General features: G+C 47.0%; 1 protein-coding gene across 2 annotated transcripts; it reads left to right on the top strand.

Annotated features, from left to right (window-relative positions):
- Positions 1 to 476: 476 nt before the first annotated feature.
- On the top strand, positions 477 to 19,411 carry LOC112256838 (cytokine receptor-like factor 3). Of its 2 annotated transcripts, none has more exons than XM_042313165.1 (9): positions 477 to 641; positions 9,333 to 9,540; positions 12,348 to 12,435; positions 12,556 to 12,733; positions 13,232 to 13,301; positions 14,584 to 14,748; positions 16,046 to 16,184; positions 16,278 to 16,390; positions 16,879 to 19,411. In XM_042313165.1, the coding sequence occupies exons 1-9, from the start codon at positions 525 to 527 to the stop codon at positions 17,145 to 17,147; spliced, it is 1,347 nt and encodes a 448-aa protein (XP_042169099.1). In that variant the 5' UTR covers positions 477 to 524; the 3' UTR covers positions 17,148 to 19,411. The 2 variants fall into 2 exon arrangements, with proteins under 2 accessions (XP_042169099.1, XP_042169100.1); XM_042313166.1 differs by having other exon boundaries at positions 478 to 641; positions 13,232 to 13,289.
- The last annotated feature ends 1,213 nt before the right edge of the window (positions 19,412 to 20,624 follow it).

The raw sequence follows: 20,624 nt of genomic DNA, 5'->3' as shown, positions 1-20,624 counted from the left end.
CTGGTGTACAAGCTACTGTCTCTCCTCACTGCTGTCTGTCTGGTCTACAAGCTACTGTATCTTCTCACTGCTGTCTGTCTGGTCTACAAGCTACTGTCTCTCCTCACTGCTGTCTGTCTGGTCTACAAGCTACTGTATCTTCTCCCTGCTGTCTGTCTGGTCTACAAGCTACTGTCTCTCCTCACTGCTGTCTGTCTGGTCTACAAGCTACTGTCTCTCCTCACTGCTGTCTGTCTGGTCTACAAGCTACTGTCTCTTCTCACTGCTGTCTGTCTGGTCTACAAGCTACTGTCTCTCCTCACTGCTGTCTGTCTGACCATCCTTGTTGTAGTACTGTGGTGGTGCAGAGCGTCAAACTGACTTCAGGGGAAATACACACGTTCCAGTCTGAACGCTGTCAGAGTGCAGAGTATCAGACCACAGGGACATGAAGTTACAAACATCCGCTAATGACGTGTGTGTGTGTGTGTGTGTGTGTGTGTGTGTGTGTGTGTGTGTGTGTAGGAGCCAGGCGGTACAGCAGGATGTCTATAGAAGCTGAGGCGTTGCTGCAGGAGGCTAAGGAGAGTATAGAAGCAGCTCAGAATTACAGGAGCGAACTACAACAACGCCTACATGGACTCAGCCAAGCACGCAAACAGGTAACAACACAACTACACTGGTCCAACCCTCACACAACCAGGTAACAACACAACTACACTGGTCCAACCCTCACGCAAACAGGTAACAACACAACTACACTGGTCCAACCCGCACGCAAACAGGTAACAACACAACTACACTGGTCCAACCCGCACGCAAACAGGTAACAACACAACTACACTGGTCCAACCCTCAGGTAATAACACAACTACACTGGTCCAACCCTCACACAACCAGGTAACAACACAACTACACTGGTCCAACCCTCACGCAAACAGGTAACTACACAACTACACTGATCCAACCCTCAGGTAACAACACAACTACACTGGTCCAACCCTCACGCAAACAGGTAACTACACAACTACACTGGTACAACCCTCACGCAACCAGGTAACAGGTAACAACACAACTACACTGATCCAACCCTCACGCAAACAGGTAACAGGTAACAACACAACTACACTGGTCCAACCCTCATTCAGATTAGAGGTCGACCTACGGCATGGCCAATTAATTCGTTCCGATTTCAAGTTTTCATAACAATCGGTAATCTGCATTTTTGGACACCGATTCTGGCCGATTACATTGCTCTCCATGAGGAGACTGAGTGGCAGGCTGACCACCTGTTACGCAAGTGCAGCAAGGAGCCAAGGTAAGTTGCTAGCTAGCATTAAACTTATCTTGTAAAAAACAATCAATCTTCACATAATCACTAGTTAACTACACATGGTTGATGATATTACTAGTGTAACTAGCTTGTCCTGCATTGCATATAATTAATGCGGTGCCTGTTCATTTATCATCGAATCACAGCCTAATTCGCCAAACGGGTGATGATGTAACAAAAGCACAATCGTTGCACGAATGTCCCTAACTATAAACATCAATGCCTTTCTTAAAATCAATACATAGAAGTATATTGTTTTAAACCTGCTTATTTAGTTAAAAGAAATTCATGTTAGCAGGCAATATTAACTAGGGAAATTGTGTCAGTTCTCTTGCGTTCAGTGTAAGCAGAGTCAGGGTTTATGCAACAGTTTGGGCCGCCTGGCTCGTTGCAAACTAATTTGCCAGAATTGTACATAATTATGACATAACATTGAAGGTTGTGCAATGTAACAGCAATATTTAGACTTGGGGATGCCACCCGTTAGATAAAATACAGAACGGTTCCGTATTTCACTGAAAGAATAAACGTTTTGTTTTCGAAATCATAGTTTCCAGATTTGACCATATTAATTAATGACCTAAGGCTCGTATTTCTGTGTGTTTATTATAATTAAGTCTATGATTTGGTAGAGCAGTCTGACTGAGAGGTGGTAGGCAGCAGCAGGCTCGTAAGCATTCATTCAAACAGCACTTTACTGCATTTGCCAGCAGCTCTTCGCTGTGCTTCAAGCATTGCACTGTTTATGACTTCAAGCCTATCAACTCCAGAGATTAGGCTGGCAATACTAAAGTACCTATTAGAACATCCAATAGTCAAAGGTATATGAAATACAAATGGTAGAGAGAGAAATAGTCCTATAATTCCTGTAATAACTACAACCTAAAACTTCTTACCTGGGAATATTGAACCACCAGCTTTCATATGTTCTCATGTTCTGAGCAAGGAACTTAAATGTTAGCTTTTTTACATGGCACATATTGCACTTTTACTTTCTTCTCCAACACTGTGTTTTTGCATTATTTAAACCAAATTTAACATGTTTCATTTATTTATGTGAGACTAAATAGATTTTATTGATGTATTATATTAAGTTAAAATAAAAGTGTTTAATTGTGCTTTCAGTATTGTTGTAATTGTCATTATTACAAATATAAATATTAAAATCGGCCGATTTAATCGGTATTGGCTTTTTTTGGTCCTCCAATAATCAGTATCGGCGTTGAAAAATCATAATCGGTCGACTTCTAGTTGATATGGTAAATATAAAGATAAATCAATGCGCTGAATAATCAGGGCCGGAACTAAAGACTACACAGACCAGGACCTCATCTAGTATCAGGAAGATGTTACAGCCTTCCCTCTCCCCTCCCCCCCTTCCTCTCCCCCCCACCCCTTCCTCTCCCCCCACCCCACTCCCCTCTCCCCCTTCCTCCCCCCTCCCTCCCCTCTCCCCCCTCCCTCACCCCCACTCCCCTCTCCCCTCACCCCCTCCCCTCTCCCCCCCTTCCTCCCTCTCCCTCCCTCCTCCCTCTCCCCCTCCACCCTCCTCCACCCCCTCCTCCCTCCCTCTCCCCCTCTCCCCCCTCCTCCTCCTCCCTCAGGCTAATTGTAAACAATGTTGTTATTTCCTGCTCCTCTAAAAGTAAAACAGAGAAAGAGAGGTATATGAAAAGAGAGAGAGAGACTCCCCCTCCCCCTCCTCCTCCCTCCCCCTCTAAAAGTAAAACAGAGAAAGAGAGACAAACACGACTCATTGGCCAAACCGGAGGCGGAGTCGTCCTACTCCCAAACTTAAAAGCCCATTCTATTGAAAAAAGGCTGTTTAGTTCAGGTGAGGACTTCATCTGAGTCTGTAACATCCATCCATCTGGCGACAGATCAGAATGTTCTAAAATCCTGATTAAAACCAAGATGTCTCTGTTTCCCCCCCAGAGAGATGTTTCCATCCAGCTGACGTGTTGCAGGTGAAAGGCAGTGTGTGATGACGTAGTGTGTGTATAAAACAACTACTTCTGTGGTTCAATTCCCATCTACTGAATAGGGGTGTAACGGTACACGTATTGGCGCTGAACCATTCAGTACCTGTCCCTCGGTTCGGTCTGCACTGTGAAACCCGGAACACATTAAATCTCTCTATATATTTTTAGATACACGAGGTCTATAGGCTGTGACGATGCTGGGCTGTAGCTCTCTGCCTCTTGAGTAAATCTGAGCTGAAAAACATTCCAGGCTATTCCGTTTTTTTAAAAAACAGAGTCTATGTGCACATTGTGATCAACATTCAAATGTTAATTGGTTCATTTCAAACTTGTCCTTTTGTGAGGCGTAGCTGGGAACTAGTTGTGTATGATGGCGAGTGGTGGGGCTTCAATGAACCAGGAGGATTCTCCATCCTTTAAATCTACATTTTGGCTTAATAATAATAATTTTATTATTATTATTTTTTAACCTTTATTTAACTAGGCAAGTCAGTTTAAGAACAATTTCTTATTTACAATGACGGCCTAGGAACAGTGGGTTAACTGCCTGTTCAGGGGCAGAACAACAGATTTGTACCTTGTCAGCTCGGGGTTTGAACTTGCAACCTTCCGGTTACTAGTCCAACGCTCTAACCACTAGGCTACGCTGCCGCCTCTACGCTCTAACCACTAGGCTACCCTGCCGCCCCAATGGCAATGGACAGAGAGTTGTGGCTGAAACCTTCCCTGTACTGTCACCACTGCTCAGCCAGACTTGTCACAGACTCCAGTCACCCAAGTTATAGACTGTTTTCTGTGCTACCGGAGCACCAAGTCTAGGACCTTAAAGGCTCCTCAACAGCTTCTACCCCCAAGCCATAAGACTGCTGTTTTATATACTGCTGCTACTCGCAGTTTATTATCTATGCACAGTCACTTCACCCCTACCTACATGTACAAATGACCTCAACCAACCTGTAAATAGCCTCCACACTGACTCAGTACCGATACCCCCTGTATATAACCTCCACACTGACTCAGTACTGGTATCCCCTGTATATAACCTCCACACTGACTCAGTACTGGTACCCCCTGTATATAACTTCCACACTGACTCAGTACCGGTACCCCCTGTATATAACCTCCACACTGACTCAGTACCGGTACCCCCTGTATATAACCTCCACACTGACTCAGTACTGGTACCCCCTGTATATAACCTCCACACTGACTCAGTACTGGTACCCCCTGTATATAACCTCCACACTGACTCAGTACTGGTACCCCCTGTATATAACCTCCACACTGACTCAGTACCGGTACCCCCTGTATATAACCTCCACACTGACTCAGTACCGGTACCCCCTGTATATAACCTCCACACTGACTCAGTACCGGTACCCCCTGTATATAACCTCCACACTGACTCAGTACTGGTACCCCCTGTATATAACCTCCACACTGACTCAGTACCGGTACCCCCTGTATATAACCTCCACACTGACTCAGTACCGGTACCCCTGTATATAACCTCCACACTGACTCAGTACCGGTGCCCCCTGTATATAACCTCCACACTGACTCAGTACCGGTACCCCTGTATATAACCTCCACACTGACTCAGTACCGGTACCCCCTGTATATAACCTCCACACTGACTCAGTACCGGTACCCCCTGTATATAGCCTCCACACTGACTCAGTACCGGTACCCCCTGTATATAACCTCCACACGGACTCAGTACTGGTACCCCCTGTATATAACCTCCACACTGACTCAGTACCGGTACCCCTGTATATAACCTCCACACTGACTCAGTACTGGTACCCCCTGTATATAACCTCCACACTGACTCAGTACCGGTACCCCTGTATATAGCCTCCACGCTGACTTCGAGCGTTACGAACTTGACCCCTCTCACAGCAAACAGGTAGTACCCGCTCTATATAACCAAGAGAACAGGTAGTACCCGCTCTATATAACCAAGAGAACAGGTAGTACCCACTCTATATAACCGAGAGAACAGGTAGTACCCGCTCTATATAACCAAGAGAACAGGTAGTACCCGCTCTATATAACCAAGAGAACAGGTAGTACCCGCTCTATATAACCAAGAGAACAGGTAGTACCCCCTCTATATAACCAAGAGAACAGGTAGTACCCCCTCTATATAACCGAGAGAACAGGTAGTACCCGCTCTATATAACCAAGAGAACAGGTAGTACCCGCTCTATATAACCAAGAGAACAGGTAGTACCCGCTCTATATAACCAAGAGAACAGGTAGTACCCGCTCTATATAACCAAGAGAACAGGTAGTACCCGCTCTATATAACCAAGAGAACAGGTAGTACCCGCTCTATATAACCAAGAGAACAGGTAGTACCCGCTCTATATAACCAAGAGAACAGGTAGTACCCCCTCTATATAACCGAGAGAACAGGTAGTACCCGCTCTATATAACCAAGAGAACGGGTAGTACCCCCTCTATATAACCAAGAGAACGGGTAGTACCCCTCTATATAACCGAGAGAACGGGTAGTACCCCCTCTATATAACCGAGAGAACAGGTAGTACCCGCTCTATATAACCGAGAGAACAGGTAGTACCCGCTCTATATAACCAAGAGAACAGGTAGTACCCGCTCTATATAACCAAGAGAACAGGTAGTACCCGCTCTATATAACCAAGAGAACAGGTAGTACCCGCTCTATATAACCGAGAGAACAGGTAGTACCCGCTCTATATAACCGAGAGAACAGGTAGTACCCGCTCTATATAACCGAGAGAACAGGTAGTACCCGCTCTATAAAACCGAGAGAACGGGTAGTACCTGCTCTATATAACCGAGAGAACGGGTAGTACCTGCTCTATATAACCGAGAGAACGGGTAGTACCCCCTCTATATAACCGAGAGAACGGGTAGTACCCCCTCTATATAACCGAGAGAACGGGTAGTACCCCCTCTATATAACCGAGAGAACGGGTAGTACCCACTCTATATAACCGAGAGAACGGGTAGTACCCACTCTATATAACCGAGAGAACGGGTAGTACCCCTCTATATAACCGAGAGAACGGGTAGTACCCCTCTATATAACCGAGAGAACGGGTAGTACCCCCTCTATATAACCGAGAGAACGGGTAGTACCCCTCTATATAACCGAGAGAACGGGTAGTACCCCTCTATATAACCAAGAGAACAGGTAGTACCCACTCTATATAACCGAGAGAACAGGTAGTACCCCCTCTATATAACCGAGAGAACAGGTAGTACCCGCTCAATATAATCAAGGGAACGGGTAGTACCCCCTCTATATAAATGAGAGAACGGGTAGTACCCGCTCTATAAAACCAAGAGAACGGGTAGTACCTGCTCTATATAACCGAGAGAACGGGTAGTACCCCCTCTATATAACCGAGAGAACGGGTAGTACCCCCTCTATATAACCAAGAGAACGGGTAGTGTCTCCTCTATATAACCAAGAGAACGGGTAGTACCCCCTCTATATAACCAAGAGAACGGGTAGTACCCCCTCTATATAACCAAGAGAACGGGTAGTACCCACTCTATATAACCGAGAGAACGGGTAGTACCCACTCTATATAACAGAGAGAACGGGTAGTACCCACTCTATATAACCAAGAGAACGGGTAGTACCCCTCTATATAACCGAGGGAACAGGTAGTACCCACTCTATATAACCAAGAGAACGGGTAGTACCCCCTCTATATAACCAAGAGAACGGGTAGTACCCACTCTATATAACCGAGAGAACGGGTAGTACCCACTCTATATAACCGAGAGACTGACAAAGTTATCAATGAATTGAAACGGACACTTTTATCTACAGAATGGTTCTGTTCTGCTGCTCTCTGGGCCCACTGTTCCCACCCCATTATCTGGCACACATCTCTCTCCTTTCCCAGCTGTAGAGTCCAGTTTTGGGCCATTTTTCCCATAACCCCCCTCTTCCCCAGGGATGAGTCATCATCACTGTAATATGAGACAAGGCAGGCAGGAAAAGCTGCTCTGTCACACACACACAGATTACCAGGATGGTGTGACGTCCGTGAGCAGTGTGTGTGCCTTAGATACTGGCTTCTGGAAGAGAGGGAGTCAAAACATCCTGTAGTTGTCTCTCTCTGGTCTCTTTCTCTCTGGTCTCTCTGGTCTCTCTCTCTCTGGTCTGTCTCTCGCTCTCTCTGGTCTGTCTCTCGCTCACTGGTCTCTCTCTGGTCTCTCTCTCGTCTCACTCTCTCTCTCCTCTCACTCTCTCTCAGGTATCTCGCTCTCTCTAACTCCTCTCTCTCTCTCTCTCATACCTCTTATCTCTCTCTCTCCAGCCTGTATGCCCTCTACTCCCAGTGGACATGTCATTGTATTCCAGATGACAATATTAGCTTTCCCATCCTTCACCGTCCCAAAATATACATGATCTTTGGCCACATCCCAAATTGCACCCTATTCCCTCCATAGTGAACTACCTTTGGGTCCTGGTCAAAATGAGTTCACTATATAGAGAATAGGCTGCCATTTAGGATACTGCCCTTATCTCCACAAAACTGATAGACACCAGGAAGTGATGCAATGGCTCCAGTGAGGCATTTCCTGTGTCCTGCTGTCCATACACACTGATCTCTGATAGTGTTCCATGTAGGTCTTTCCATCCTCATCCAACTATTATTTTATCTTGTTTATCAGTGCAGCTCCTCCTTCTCTTCTGTTTCCTTCTCTCTCTCTCTCTCTCTCTCTCACTGGTCTCTCGCTCACTGGTCTCTCTCGCTCTCACTGGTCTCTCTCGCTCTCACTGGTCTCTCTCGCTCTCACTGGTCTCTCTCTCTCACTGGTCTCTCTCTCTCACTGGTCTCTCTCGCTCACTGGTCTCTCTCGCTCACTGGTCTCTCTCGCTCACTGGTCTCTCTCGCTCTCACTGGTCTCTCTCGCTCTCACTGGTCTCTCTCGCTCACTGGTCTCTCTCGCTCATTGGTCTCTCTCGCTCATTGGTCTCTCTCGCTCATTGGTCTCTCTCGCTCATTGGTCTCTCTCGCACTGGTCTCTCTCTCACTGGTCTCTCTCTCACTGGTCTGGTCTCTCTCTCACTGGTCTCTCTCGCACTGGTCTCTCTCGCACTGGTCTCTCTCGCTGGTCTCTCTCTCTCTCTCTCTCACTGGTCTCCCCTTCTCTGGTCTGGTCTCTCTCACTGGTCTCTTTCTCTCACTGGTCTCTCTCATTCACTGGTCTCCACTGGTCTCTCTCTCTCACTGGTCTCTCTCTCTCACTGGTCTCTCTCTCTCTCATAGTCAGAGTCATAGTGAGAGGAGGACTGTCAGTCAGTGGGTGTGTCCCAAAAAGCTCCCTATATAGTGCACTACTTTTGACCAGAGCTCTATTGGCCCTTCCTCCCTTATGGGCCCCTCCTCTCTATGAGCACTAGTGCACTATAAAGACACTAAGGGTGCCATTTGGGACTGAGACAGTCTGGTAGTTTCATAATGACAGGAGTTCAGCTCAGCATGATTGTCTGTTAAGAGGAACTGAAACAGAGACTAAGTTTCACTGCAAACGACTAACCACCAGCTTCCTGTTCCGTTGGGGGACTGGGTACGATTTGGAAACAGTGCGTTTTAGCATTTTTGGTACAAAGTTAGTATATCAATTGAGCCTCTCCCACCCCCTCTCTCTCTTCCTCTCCTCTCTCTTCCTCTCTCTCTCCCTCCTCTCTCTTCCTCTCCTCTCACTCCCCCTCCTCTCTCTTCCTCCTCTCTCTCTCCTCTCTCTTTCCCTCCTCTCTCTTCCTCTCCTCTCCTCCCCCTCACTCTCTCTCCCTCCTCTCTCTCTCCTCTTCTCTCTCTCCCTCCTCTCTCTTCCTCTCCTCTCCCACCCCTCTCTCTCTCTCCTCTCCTCTCTCTCTCTCTCTCTCTCTCTCTCCTCTCTCTTCCTCTCCTCTCTCTTTCTCTCCCTCCTCTCCTCTCGCTCCCCCTCGCTCTCTCTCCCTCCTCTCTCTCTCTCCCCTCTCTCTCTCCCTCCTCTCTCTTCCTCTCCTCTCGCTCCTCCAGGTACGAGGCAGCTCGTCTCAGGCCAGAGAGGGGTTGAAGCGTCATTTCTCAGAGCTCCAGACGGCTGTGACCCGCCTCCTGACGGAGCGTCTGAGCGTGCTCCTTAGCGAGGTGGATGTCATCGAGCAGGACAGCGTTCGACCGCTGGACGACTGCCAGAAACTCATAGAACACGGAGTCAACACTGCAGACGAGCTGCTCCGAGAGGGTGAGGTATAGATAGACGGAGGGACGCATGGTTCAAATCCCGGAGCCCTTGAGCAAGGCACTTAACAAGGTGACCCTGGCCGTGACCCCACTCCCTGAGACTGTCTCAGGGGGAGTAGGGATATGCAAAATACACATGTCCCTTACACACTGTGTGTAACAGGACTAATATAATATAATAATAATATAATAATAATAATATAATAATATAATCACCTCAAATTATTATGACTCTTACACACCATCAGAATCATGTTTCTCCTGTCCTCCTCTTCCTCCTCTTCCTCCTCAGTACAATCAGAATCATGTTTCTCCTGTCTTCCTCTTCCTCCTCAGTACCATCAGAATCATGTTTCTCCTGTCTTCCTCTTCCTCCTCAGTACCATCAGAATCATGTTTCTCCTGTCTTCCTCTTCCTCCTCAGTACCGTCAGAATCATGTTTCTCTTCCTCCTCCTCCTCCTCCTCCTCAGTACCATCAGAATCATGTTTCTCCTCCTCCTCCTCAGTACCATCAGAATCATGTTTCTCCTCCTCCTCCTCCTCTTCCTCCTCAGTACCATCAGAATCATGTTTCTCTTCCTCTTCCCCCTCAGTACCGTCAGAATCATGTTTCTCTTCCTCCTCAGTACCGTCAGAATCATGTTTCTCCTGTCCTCCTCTTCCTCCGCAGTACCGTCAGAATCATGTTTCTCCTGTCCTCCTCTTCCTCCGCAGTACCGTCAGAATCATGTTTCTCCTGTCCTCCTCTTCCTCCTCAGTACCGTCAGAATCATGTTTCTCTTCCTCCTCCTCCTCCTCCTCAGTACCATCAGAATCATGTTTCTCCTCCTCCTCCTCAGTACCATCAGAATCATGTTTCTCCTCCTCCTCCTCCTCTTCCTCCTCAGTACCATCAGAATCATGTTTCTCCTCCTCCTCCTCCTCAGTACCATCAGAATCATGTTTCTCCTGTCCTCCTCTTCCTCCTCAGTACCATCAGAATCATGTTTCTCTTCCTCCTCCTCTTCCCCCTCAGTACCGTCAGAATCATGTTTCTCCTGTCCTCCTCTTCCTCCTCAGTACCATCAGAATCATGTTTCTCTTCCTCCTCCTCTTCCCCCTCAGTACCATCAGAATCATGTTTCTCCTCCTCCTCCTCCTCTTCCTCCTCAGTACCATCAGAATCATGTTTCTCCTCCTCCTCCTCTTCCTCCTCAGTACCGTCAGAATCATGTTTCTCTTCCTCCTCCTCCTCAGTACCATCAGAATCATGTTCCTCCTCCTCCTCCTCCTCCCTCCTCAGTACCGTCAGAATCATGTTTCTCTTCCTCCTCCTCCTCAGTACCATCAGAATCATGTTTCTCCTCCTCCTCCTCCTCCTCCTCAGTACCATCAGAATCATGTTTCTCTTCCTCCTCCTCAGTACCATCAGAATCATGTTCCTCCTCCTCCTCCTCAGTACCATCAGAATCATGTTTCTCTTCCTCCTCCTCAGTACCATCAGAATCATGTTCCTCCTCCTCCTCCTCAGTACCATCAGAATCATGTTTCTCCTCCTCCTCCTCCTCTTCCTCCTCAGTACCGTCAGAATCATGTTTCTCTTCCTCCTCCTCCTCAGTACCATCAGAATCATGTTTCTCCTCCTCCTCCTCCTCCTCCTCAGTACCATCAGAATCATGTTTCTCTTCCTCCTCCTCAGTACCATCAGAATCATGTTTCTCCTCCTCCTCCTCCTCCTCCTCAGTACCATCAGAATCATGTTTCTCCTCCTCCTCAGTACCATCAGAATCATGTTTCTCCTGTCCTCCTCCTCCTCCTCCTCCTCCTCAGTACCATCAGAATCATGTTTCTCTTCCTCCTCCTCCTCAGTACCATCAGAATCATGTTTCTCCTCCTCTTCCTCCTCCTCCTCAGTACCATCAGAATCATGTTTCTCTTCTTCCTCCTCCTCAGTACCATCAGAATCATGTTTCTCCTGTCCTCCTCCTCCTCCTCCTCCTCCGTACAATCAGAATCCTGTTTCTCCTCCTCCTCCTCAGTACAATCAGAATCCTGTTTCTCCTTCTCCTCCTCCTCAGTACAATCAGAATCCTGTTTCTCCTCCTCCTCCTCCTCAGTACCATCAGAATCCTGTTTCTCCTCCTCCTCCTCCTCAGTACCATCAGAATCCTGTTTCTCCTCCTCCTCCTCAGTACAATCAGAATCATGTTTCTCCTCCTCCTCCTCCTCAGTACCATCAGAATCCGGTTTCTCCTCCTCCTCCTCAGTACCATCAGAATCCGGTTTCTCCTGTCCTCCTCCTCCTCAGTACCATCAGAATCCTCCTCCTCCTCCTCAGTACCATCAGAATCCTCCTCCTCCTCCTCAGTACAATCAGAATCATGTTTCTCCTCCTCCTCCTCCTCAGTACAATCAGAATCCTGTTTCTCCTCCTCCTCCTCCTCCTCAGTACAATCAGAATCCTGTTTCTCCTGTCCTCCTCCTCAGTACCATCAGAATCCTGTTTCTCCTCCTCCTCCTCCTCCTCAGTACAATCAGAATCCTGTTTCTCCTGTCCTCCTCCTCAGTACCATCAGAATCCTGTTTCTCCTGTCCTCCTCCTCAGTACAATCAGAATCCTGTTTCTCCTGTCCTCCTCCTCCTCAGTACAATCAGAATCATGTTTCTCCTCCTCCTCCTCAGTACCATCAGAATCCGGTTTCTCCTCCTCCTCCTCAGTACCATCAGAATCCTGTTTCTCCTCCTCCTCCTCAGTGATGTCCTATTTAATGACTCATGCTGTAATTAAACACTGATTAAAGGTTTTAATCCCTCCCCCTGTCTCCAGGTGAGGTAGCTATCCGTTGTGGTCTGGGGGAGAAGGAGGACCTGCTGGGGTGTTTCACCAAGAAGGCCCTTCAGATCCATCTGGACAGGTGAAGGAGAGAGAGGGAGTTGTCGTACTCTCTTTCACTATGTCATAACTCTAAGACGACAATGTAAAGGTTAACTCGGCGTATGTGTTTATTTTAACGGTGTGTGTGTGTGTGTCTCAGCCTCCCGGAGGTACCAGTATTAGTAGACGTGCCGTGTGTGTCTGCCCAGCTGGATGACTCTCTGCTGTACGCGGTGAGAGACAGAGTGTCACGACACGGATCAGTCTCTTCACACCCTCCGGTCCAGATAGAGGAGCTCCAGGAGAGACCTGGCAGTGTGTTAGTACGCTGGTGTAAGGTGAGGACACACACACTCTACAGGTGTTTTGACACTGATATTAACTAACTACTACTACTGTACTGTGGGGGTGTGTGTTTCATAACATCTCTGTCTGTGTCTTTCTGTGTGTCTCTCTCTGTGTTTCGCTGTCTCTCTGTGTCTGTGTCTCTGTGTTTCTCTGTCTCTCTGTGTCTCTCTGTGTCTGTGTCTCTCTGTTTGTGTGTCTCTCTGTTTCTGTGTCTCTCTCTCTGTCTCTCTGTTTCTCTGTGTCTCTCTCTGTTTCTCTGTCTCTCTGTGTCTCTCTCTGTTTCTCTGTCTCTCTGTGTCTCTCTCTGTTTCTCTGTCTCTCTGTGTCTCTCTCTGTGTCTGTGTCTCTCTCTGTGTGTCTCTCTCTCTCTGTGTGTCTCTCTCTGTGTGTGTCTCTCTCTCTGTGTGTGTCTCTCTCTCTGTGTGTGTCTCTCTCTCTGCCTCTCTCTCTGCCTCTCTCTCTGCCTCTCTCTCTGCCTCTCTCTCTAGGTGGATGATGAGTTTGCGGTGCAGGACTACCGTCTGCAGTATCGTCGCTCAGTGTCTGGTCAGTACCCAGGTCAAAAATGATTTAATATCCCAGAACTTCTTCATTTCTTTGTGATGGTATATCAATCGTATTTATTCAAAATTATAATAATAATCTAAGTCGGAATGTTTTAATAAAACATAACTTTTAAAAACGGATAAATACGTTTCTGAACAAAGGGACCGGCGACTGTCTCTCAGTGCAACAAAGGGACCAGCGACTGTCTCTTAGTGCAACAAAGGGACCGGCGACTGTCATCTCAGTGCAACAAAGGGACCGGCGACTGTCTCTTATGGCAACAACGGGACCGGCGACTGTCTCTTATGGCAACAAAGGGACCGGCGACTGTCTCTCAGTGCAACAAAGGGACCGGCGACTGTCTCTCAGTGCAACAAAGGGACCGGCGACTGTCTCTTAGTGCAACAAAGGGACCGGCGACTGTCTCTCAGTGCAACAACGGGACCAGCGACTGTCTCTTATGGCAACAAAGGGACCGGCGACTGTCTCTTATGGCAACAAAGGGACCGGCGACTGTCTCTCAGTGCAACAAAGGGACCGGCGACTGTCTCTTATGGCAACAAAGGGACCGGCGACTGTCTCTTATGGCAACAAAGGGACCGCGACTGTCTCTTATGGCAACAATGGGACCGGCGACTGTCTCTTAGTGCAACAAAGGGACCGGCGACTGTCTCTCAGTGCAACAAAGGGACCAGCGACTGTCTCTTAGTGCAACAAAGGGACCAGCGACTGTCTCTTAGTGCAACAAAGGGACCAGCGACTGTCTCTTAGTGCAACAAAGGGACCAGTCCTGATCCCATGAATCTGTTTGGGCCTGTGGATATGTTGTCCTAACCACAGAATTACATATTAGTACTTTATTAATAGAGCTTAATAATATTAATACTATATTATATTATAACGTGACATATATTATTAAATGTAATTGTATGAATGGTACATTATAATATGAATAATATGTTTTAATTGAATAGTACTTTATAATATGAATAGTACTTTATCATATGAATACTACGTTCTAATTGAATAGTGCTTTATCAAATGAATAGTACTTTATAATATGACTAGTACTTTATAATATGAATAGTACTTTATAATTGAATGGTACTTTATATGTATAGTATTAATGTTACTTTACAGTATGAATAGTACTTTATCATATGAATAGTACTTTATCATATGAATAGTACTTTATCATATGAATAGTACTTTATAATATGACTAGTACGTTCTACTAGAATAGTGCTTTGTTAATGGTAGCCGATGGTCCTAACCTTGGTATCTTCCCCTTCAGGTCAGTACGAGGACACCTACATCGGGCCGGAGCAGGAGTTCCTGGTCCTACACCTGGACCCCCACACTGATCATCTGTTCAGGGTGTGTGCCCGGGGGGAGGGACGTACCGAGTGGAGCCCCTGGAGCGTCCCACAGACAGGATACACCACGCTGGCACCCCATGGTAAACACACACACACCACAGGGTAAACACACACACACAACAGGGTAAACACACACACACAACAGGGTAAACACACACACATACACCACAGGGTAAACAGAGACACACACCACAGGGTAAACAGAGACACACACAACAGGGTAAACAGAGACACACACCCCCAGGGTAAACTTACACCCCCAGGGTAAACACAGACACACCTGGAGCAGATACAGGGTGATGCGTTCAGCTCCAGGTTCTGCATGCTGACACAGCGTGGTCTACGAACCTCAAAGTACGTCTCTGATGGTATTTCTGTGTCTCTGATGGTATTTCTGTGTCTCTGATGGTGTTTTTGTGTCTCTGATGGTGTTTTTATGTTTCTGATGGTATTTCTGTGTCTCTGATGGTGTTTTTGTGTCTCTGATGGTGTTTTTGTGTCTCTGATGATGTTTTTGTGTCTCTGATGGTGTTTCTGTGTCTCTGATGGTGTTTTTGTGTCTCTGATGGTGTTTTTGTGTCTCTGATGATGTTTCTGTGTCTCTGATGGTGTTTCTGTGTCTCTGATGGTATTTTTGCATCTCTGATGGTGTGTGCTCGCGTAACCTGTAGACGTTTGTTGGTCTCGTGTATCATGAGTCTCTAGCTCTGGTCCAGGGCATCAGTGTGTTAGGCACATAATAGTCAGGGAACTAGCTCTGGTCCAGGGTGTAATGTTAACCATTGTTGCTTGTGCAGCTAGCTAGTACGCACACACTAGCTACTTAGTACACACTAGTTACTTAGCACACACTAGCTACTTAGCACACACTAGCTACTTAGCACACACTAGCTACTTAGCACACACTAGCTACTTAGCACACACTAGCTACTTAGCACACACTAGCTACTTAGCACACACTAGCTACTTAGAACACACTAGCTACTTAGCACACACTAGCTACTTAGAACACACTAGCTACTTAGCACACACTAGCTACTTAGCACACACTAGCTACCTAGTACACACTAGCTACTTAGCACACACTAGCTACCTAGTACACACTTGCTACCTAGCTTGTAATTTCACCTCCCGTGCTGTTGGTGTCAGTAAAGCACCGTCCTCTCTGGCAACACTCAACCTCCTGTCTCATCTCCTGTGTCTCAGTGTCTGTGGCGTGAGAAGGTGTGTCTCCTGGAGCCAGACCTGTTGAAATGCAGTCGGCCTCGACTGAAGATGTACTGTTGTCATGGTTCCTGTCTTCTTCTCGGTGGTGTGTGTTTCTCTGACTGTGTGTGTGTGTGTTTCTCTGACTGTGTGTGTGTGTGTGTGTTCCAGAGTGGTGTCCAGGCAGTGAGGGCTACATCCTCAGCAGTAGAAGGAACATCGCCATGCGGAGTGACTCGTCCCCCTCTAAAGCTGGGGTTCTCTACTCCAACGCCCCGACCTACTTCTGTGGACAGACGCTCACCTTCAAGTCAGTACACACACACTCCCTCTCTCTCTCTCCATCACAATCTCTAGCGTAATGTTATGCTGTGATTAATGTGTGTTTTGTGTGCTTGCGTAGGATCTCTGCGACGGGCCAGGTGGACAAGCGGGACAGTATCGGGGTGTGTGTGGGGTGTGAGGGAGAGGCGGAGTCTCTGCAGAGGGACCAGGCTGTCTGCATCTCCACCAACGGTACGCTCACAATCACTTTTTATTTTGGGTAAAGCGTACAATTGCAGAGTAGCAGCAGCGTTAAGGTAGCAAAACATATATTTTTTTTCTCACCTTCTCTCTCTCCCTCCCTCTTCTCTCTTTCCCTCCTCTCTCTTTCCCTCCTCTCTCTTTCCCTCCTCTCTCTTTCCCTCCTCTCTCTTTCCCTCCTCTCTCTTTCCCTCCTCTCTCTTTCCCTCCCTCTTTTCTCTCTCTCCCTCTTTTCTCTCTCTCCCTCTTTTCTCTCTCTCCCTCTTTTCTCTCTCCCTCTTTTCTCTCTCTCCCTCTTTTCTCTCTCTCCCTCTCTTCTCTCTCCCCCTCTTTTCTCTCTCCCCCTCTTTTCTCTCTCTCCCTCTTTTCTCTCTCTCCTCTCTTCTCTCTCTCCCTCTTTTCTCTCTCTCCCCCTCTTTTCTCTCTCTCTCTCTTTTCTCTCTCTTCCTCTTCTCTCTTTTCCTCTTCTCCACCTTCAGGAGCAGTGTTTGTCAACGGTAAAGAGATGACCAACCAGCTGCCTTCCATCACCCTCGGCTCTGCTGTGACCTTCGATATGGAAGTGGTCAACCTACTTCCTATTAGCAACAACAACAACCTTAGCGACGGAGGCAACTTCAAGCTGAGGGTTACGATTGGCTCAGGGAACCGGGAAGTGGTGTTTGATTGGCTGCTGGACCAGGGGGTGGACTGCCTGTTCTTTGGCTGCTCCTTAGCCCACCCTGGTTGGAAGGTGCTGGTGTTCTGAGGCTGCTGATTGGACAGCAGCCCTGTCAGTCAACACAAAGGGACAAGCAGGGTAACAGTCCTGTCTGCTGGAGTTGTCCTGTCCCAAATCAACCCCTAGACCCAACCCCTTAGACCAGTGCTATTCAAACTTTTTTAGCAGGGACCCTGTTTTGTTGTGTGCAATTTCTCATGAACCCAACCCCAAAAATAATAAAAACCAGTACATTTTAGATTTTTACATCAACGAATAACCCTTGATTCATTACATTTACAAGAAACCAAAATAAATGTACTCAATTTTATTTTTCAAATACGTTTGTATATTGTCTCATACAATAATCTGTACTCTACTTTTTGTTTAGTGGGGGGGGTTGCGATCCTGGCCTTTTGAATACCACTGCCTTCGACACTTAGCCTCTACCCCCTATAGCAACTGTTCAGTGTTGGGGTATTTCTAAATGTGCATTCCACTGTTGTTTACAGTAAAATGTACCCCTCTTTTACCCACTGTGACTCATCTGGTCCTTTCACCCTGGGAAAGGTTTCATCTGGCCCAGCGATCTGTGCTTCCTCCAGGTATGACTGGTGATGGTTGAGAGTTGTGTGCTCTGGTATCAGAACATCTCAGCTTTCTCCTCTTGGGCACCTGGATGGACAATGTACACAAAGCCCTTTCTGACCTGTCTGATAAGATATCCTGCCATTTGATACAGACTGGTGTACCAGAACTGACCAATTATTATTCCTTTTCAAGACACACTCAGGCTGTGCATGAAATGGCACCCTATTCCTTACATAGTGCTATGGGCCTTGGTCTAAAGTAGTGCACTATAATAGGGAATAGGGTGTCATTCCTGTGCCCTATTTCAGATGCACATTCTTTCCAAACGTCCTAAAATGGTGTTTTTTAAACTTTTGAATGTGAGAACAATAAGGGGGTGGTCTCGCTCAGAGAAGTGATCAGAGAGCGAGACGTTGCCTTTCATCAAACACTTGAGCTGCAAAGCATGCTGGTCTGGTTTACCGCAGAATAAAACACCATCACTGTGAAAAACGACTCACTCCAGAGATCGTAACCTCTTCTTCGTCGGTCTCTCCTCTCCCTGTCGACCCGTTTTCAGTTCTCTAGCTCGGTGTGAGCAGAACTCATGCGGTGTTCAGATTCTGTAAGTGTTCTGAATCAGATTCAGATCAGATTTCATGCTCTTAATGTGCTTTTTAAAAACTTTTTTTTTTTGCTAACAGTATTCACAACCATGTAATGTAACTTCACTTGTAGACATTGATGTACTTTCATGTGAATTTTTGGGGGAACTTGTGAGGTGAATTCATATTTTAAAACGGCATCCCATTACCTCTAGACCACTATAGGGACTAGGGGGCCGTTTTGGGTTGCTTCCTGTGGTTCGGCAGAGATGGTATGGTTGCTGTGGTTACAGAGCGCTCTTCAGCAGACTGACTGTTGAGTTCGATGGTTCAAATTTAAATGAACCTTTATTGAAATAGGCAAGTCAGGAAAGAACAAAATGTTATTTACAATGACTGCCTACCCCCCTCCCCTAACCCGGACGATGCTGGGCCAAACCCTATGGGACTCCCGATCATGGCCGGTTGTGTGACAGCCTGGAAACGAACCAGAGTCTGTAGTGACGCCTCTAGCACTGCAATACAGTGCCTTTGACCGCTGCGCCACTCGGGAGTTTAACAGTGGTCATACATACTGTAAGACACTGCTAGATAAAAGCTATAGCTTGGATACAGTATATAGCTGTATAGTTACTCTGTGGCAGTGTTGCTTCACATCCAAATCATCTGATATCAGTGAAAGGCTGCCAATGGCGCAAGGGTAGGGTTGTGGGGTTGGAAATGGAACCAGGCCACCTGTTATAGTGGGGTCGTCCTCAGCTGTCTGTCATCCACCACCCTCTTCATGCAAACATCCGTCTCCGATTCCTTTAACTGTGTAGGAGTCCCAAATAGCACCCTATCCCCTATCTAGTGCACTACTTTTGACCAGGATCCATAGGGCTGGTCAAAAGAAGTGCATCAGATAGGGTGCCATTTGGAATGCTGACTGTGACTTGTAAATCAGGGTTGGGGGCTCAGTTCCATTTCAATTCGGGAGATTAACTGAAATTCCAATTTGCGTTAAAGTGGAATGTGAGTCGACTTCCTAAAATGGCATTGACCCCAGTCCTGCTTGTTATTGACATCTGTGTTTGTGCCTTCCTTCAGTACAGAACGAATGCCCCAGAAACATCCAATAAATTGCTTAGTCATCCATTTTTGGTTATATTTTTTTGTCTGAAATATGAAACAATCCAAAATTGGAGCTACACCAAGAGATGGTCAGGATTTTGGGTCAGCCAGGCTAGCAGACCATTTCTACTAGCCAGGGTAACAACGGGGTCCAAAATGTTCCGGCCCGTGTCATGTTTGGAAATACAACATTTGGCTGGTCTGACGGGCTAGTTGGGCACATTCCTACCGGCCCCGTCTGAAAAGTTCTATTCTCGAGCTCATTGAAGGTCTATCCACTATCCTAACATGTGAATGAGATAGAACCGTATCAATGAGACAGTAACGTGACCAGTAGTGTTAGAACCGTATCCATGAGGTAGTGTGAGAACCGTATCCATGAGATAGTTACAGTAACCAGTAGTGTTAGAACCGTATCCGCGATAACGTGACCAGTAGTGTTAGAACCGTATCCACGAGAACGTGACCAGTAGTGTTAGATCCGTATCCGTGAGAACGTGACCGGTAGTGTTAGAACCGTATCCGTGAGAACGTGACCAGTAGTGTTAGATCCGTGAGAACGTGACCAGTAGTGTTAGATCCGTGAGAACGTGACCGGTAGTGTTAGATCTGTGAGAACGTGACCGGTAGTGTTAGAACCGTATCCATGAGAACGTGACCAGTAGTGTTAGAACCGTATCCGTGAGATAGTTACAGTAACCAGTAGTGTTAGAACCGTATCCGTGAGATAGTTACAGTAACCAGTAGTGTTAGAACCGTATCCGCGAGAACGTGACCAGTAGTGTTAGATCCGTGAGAACGTGACCGGTAGTGTTAGATCCGTGAGAACGTGACCGGTAGTGTTAGAACCGTATCCATGAGAACGTGACCGGTAGTGTTAGAACCGTATCCGTGAGAACGTGACCGGTAGTGTTAGAACCGTATCCGTGAGAACGTGACCGGTAGTGTTAGAACCGTATCCGTGAGAACGTGACCGGTAGTGTTAGAACCGTATCCGTGAGAACGTGACCAGTAGTGTTAGAACCGTATCCGTGAGAACGTGACCAGTAGTGTTAGAACCGTATCCGTGAGAACGTGACCGGTAGTGTTAGATCCGTGACGTGACCCGTGTTAGAACCGTGAGAACGTGACCGGTAGTGTTAGAACCGTATCCGTGAGAACGTGACCGGTAGTGTTAGATCCGTGAGAACGTGACCGGTAGTGTTAGATCCGTGAGAACGTGACCGGTAGTGTTAGA

The sequence above is a fragment of the Oncorhynchus tshawytscha genome, unplaced genomic scaffold (genome assembly GCF_018296145.1).
Source record: "Oncorhynchus tshawytscha isolate Ot180627B unplaced genomic scaffold, Otsh_v2.0 Un_contig_11228_pilon_pilon, whole genome shotgun sequence".
NCBI classification, from domain to species: domain Eukaryota; kingdom Metazoa; phylum Chordata; class Actinopteri; order Salmoniformes; family Salmonidae; genus Oncorhynchus; species Oncorhynchus tshawytscha.
This window is presented reverse-complemented; position numbering and strand designations above follow the sequence as displayed.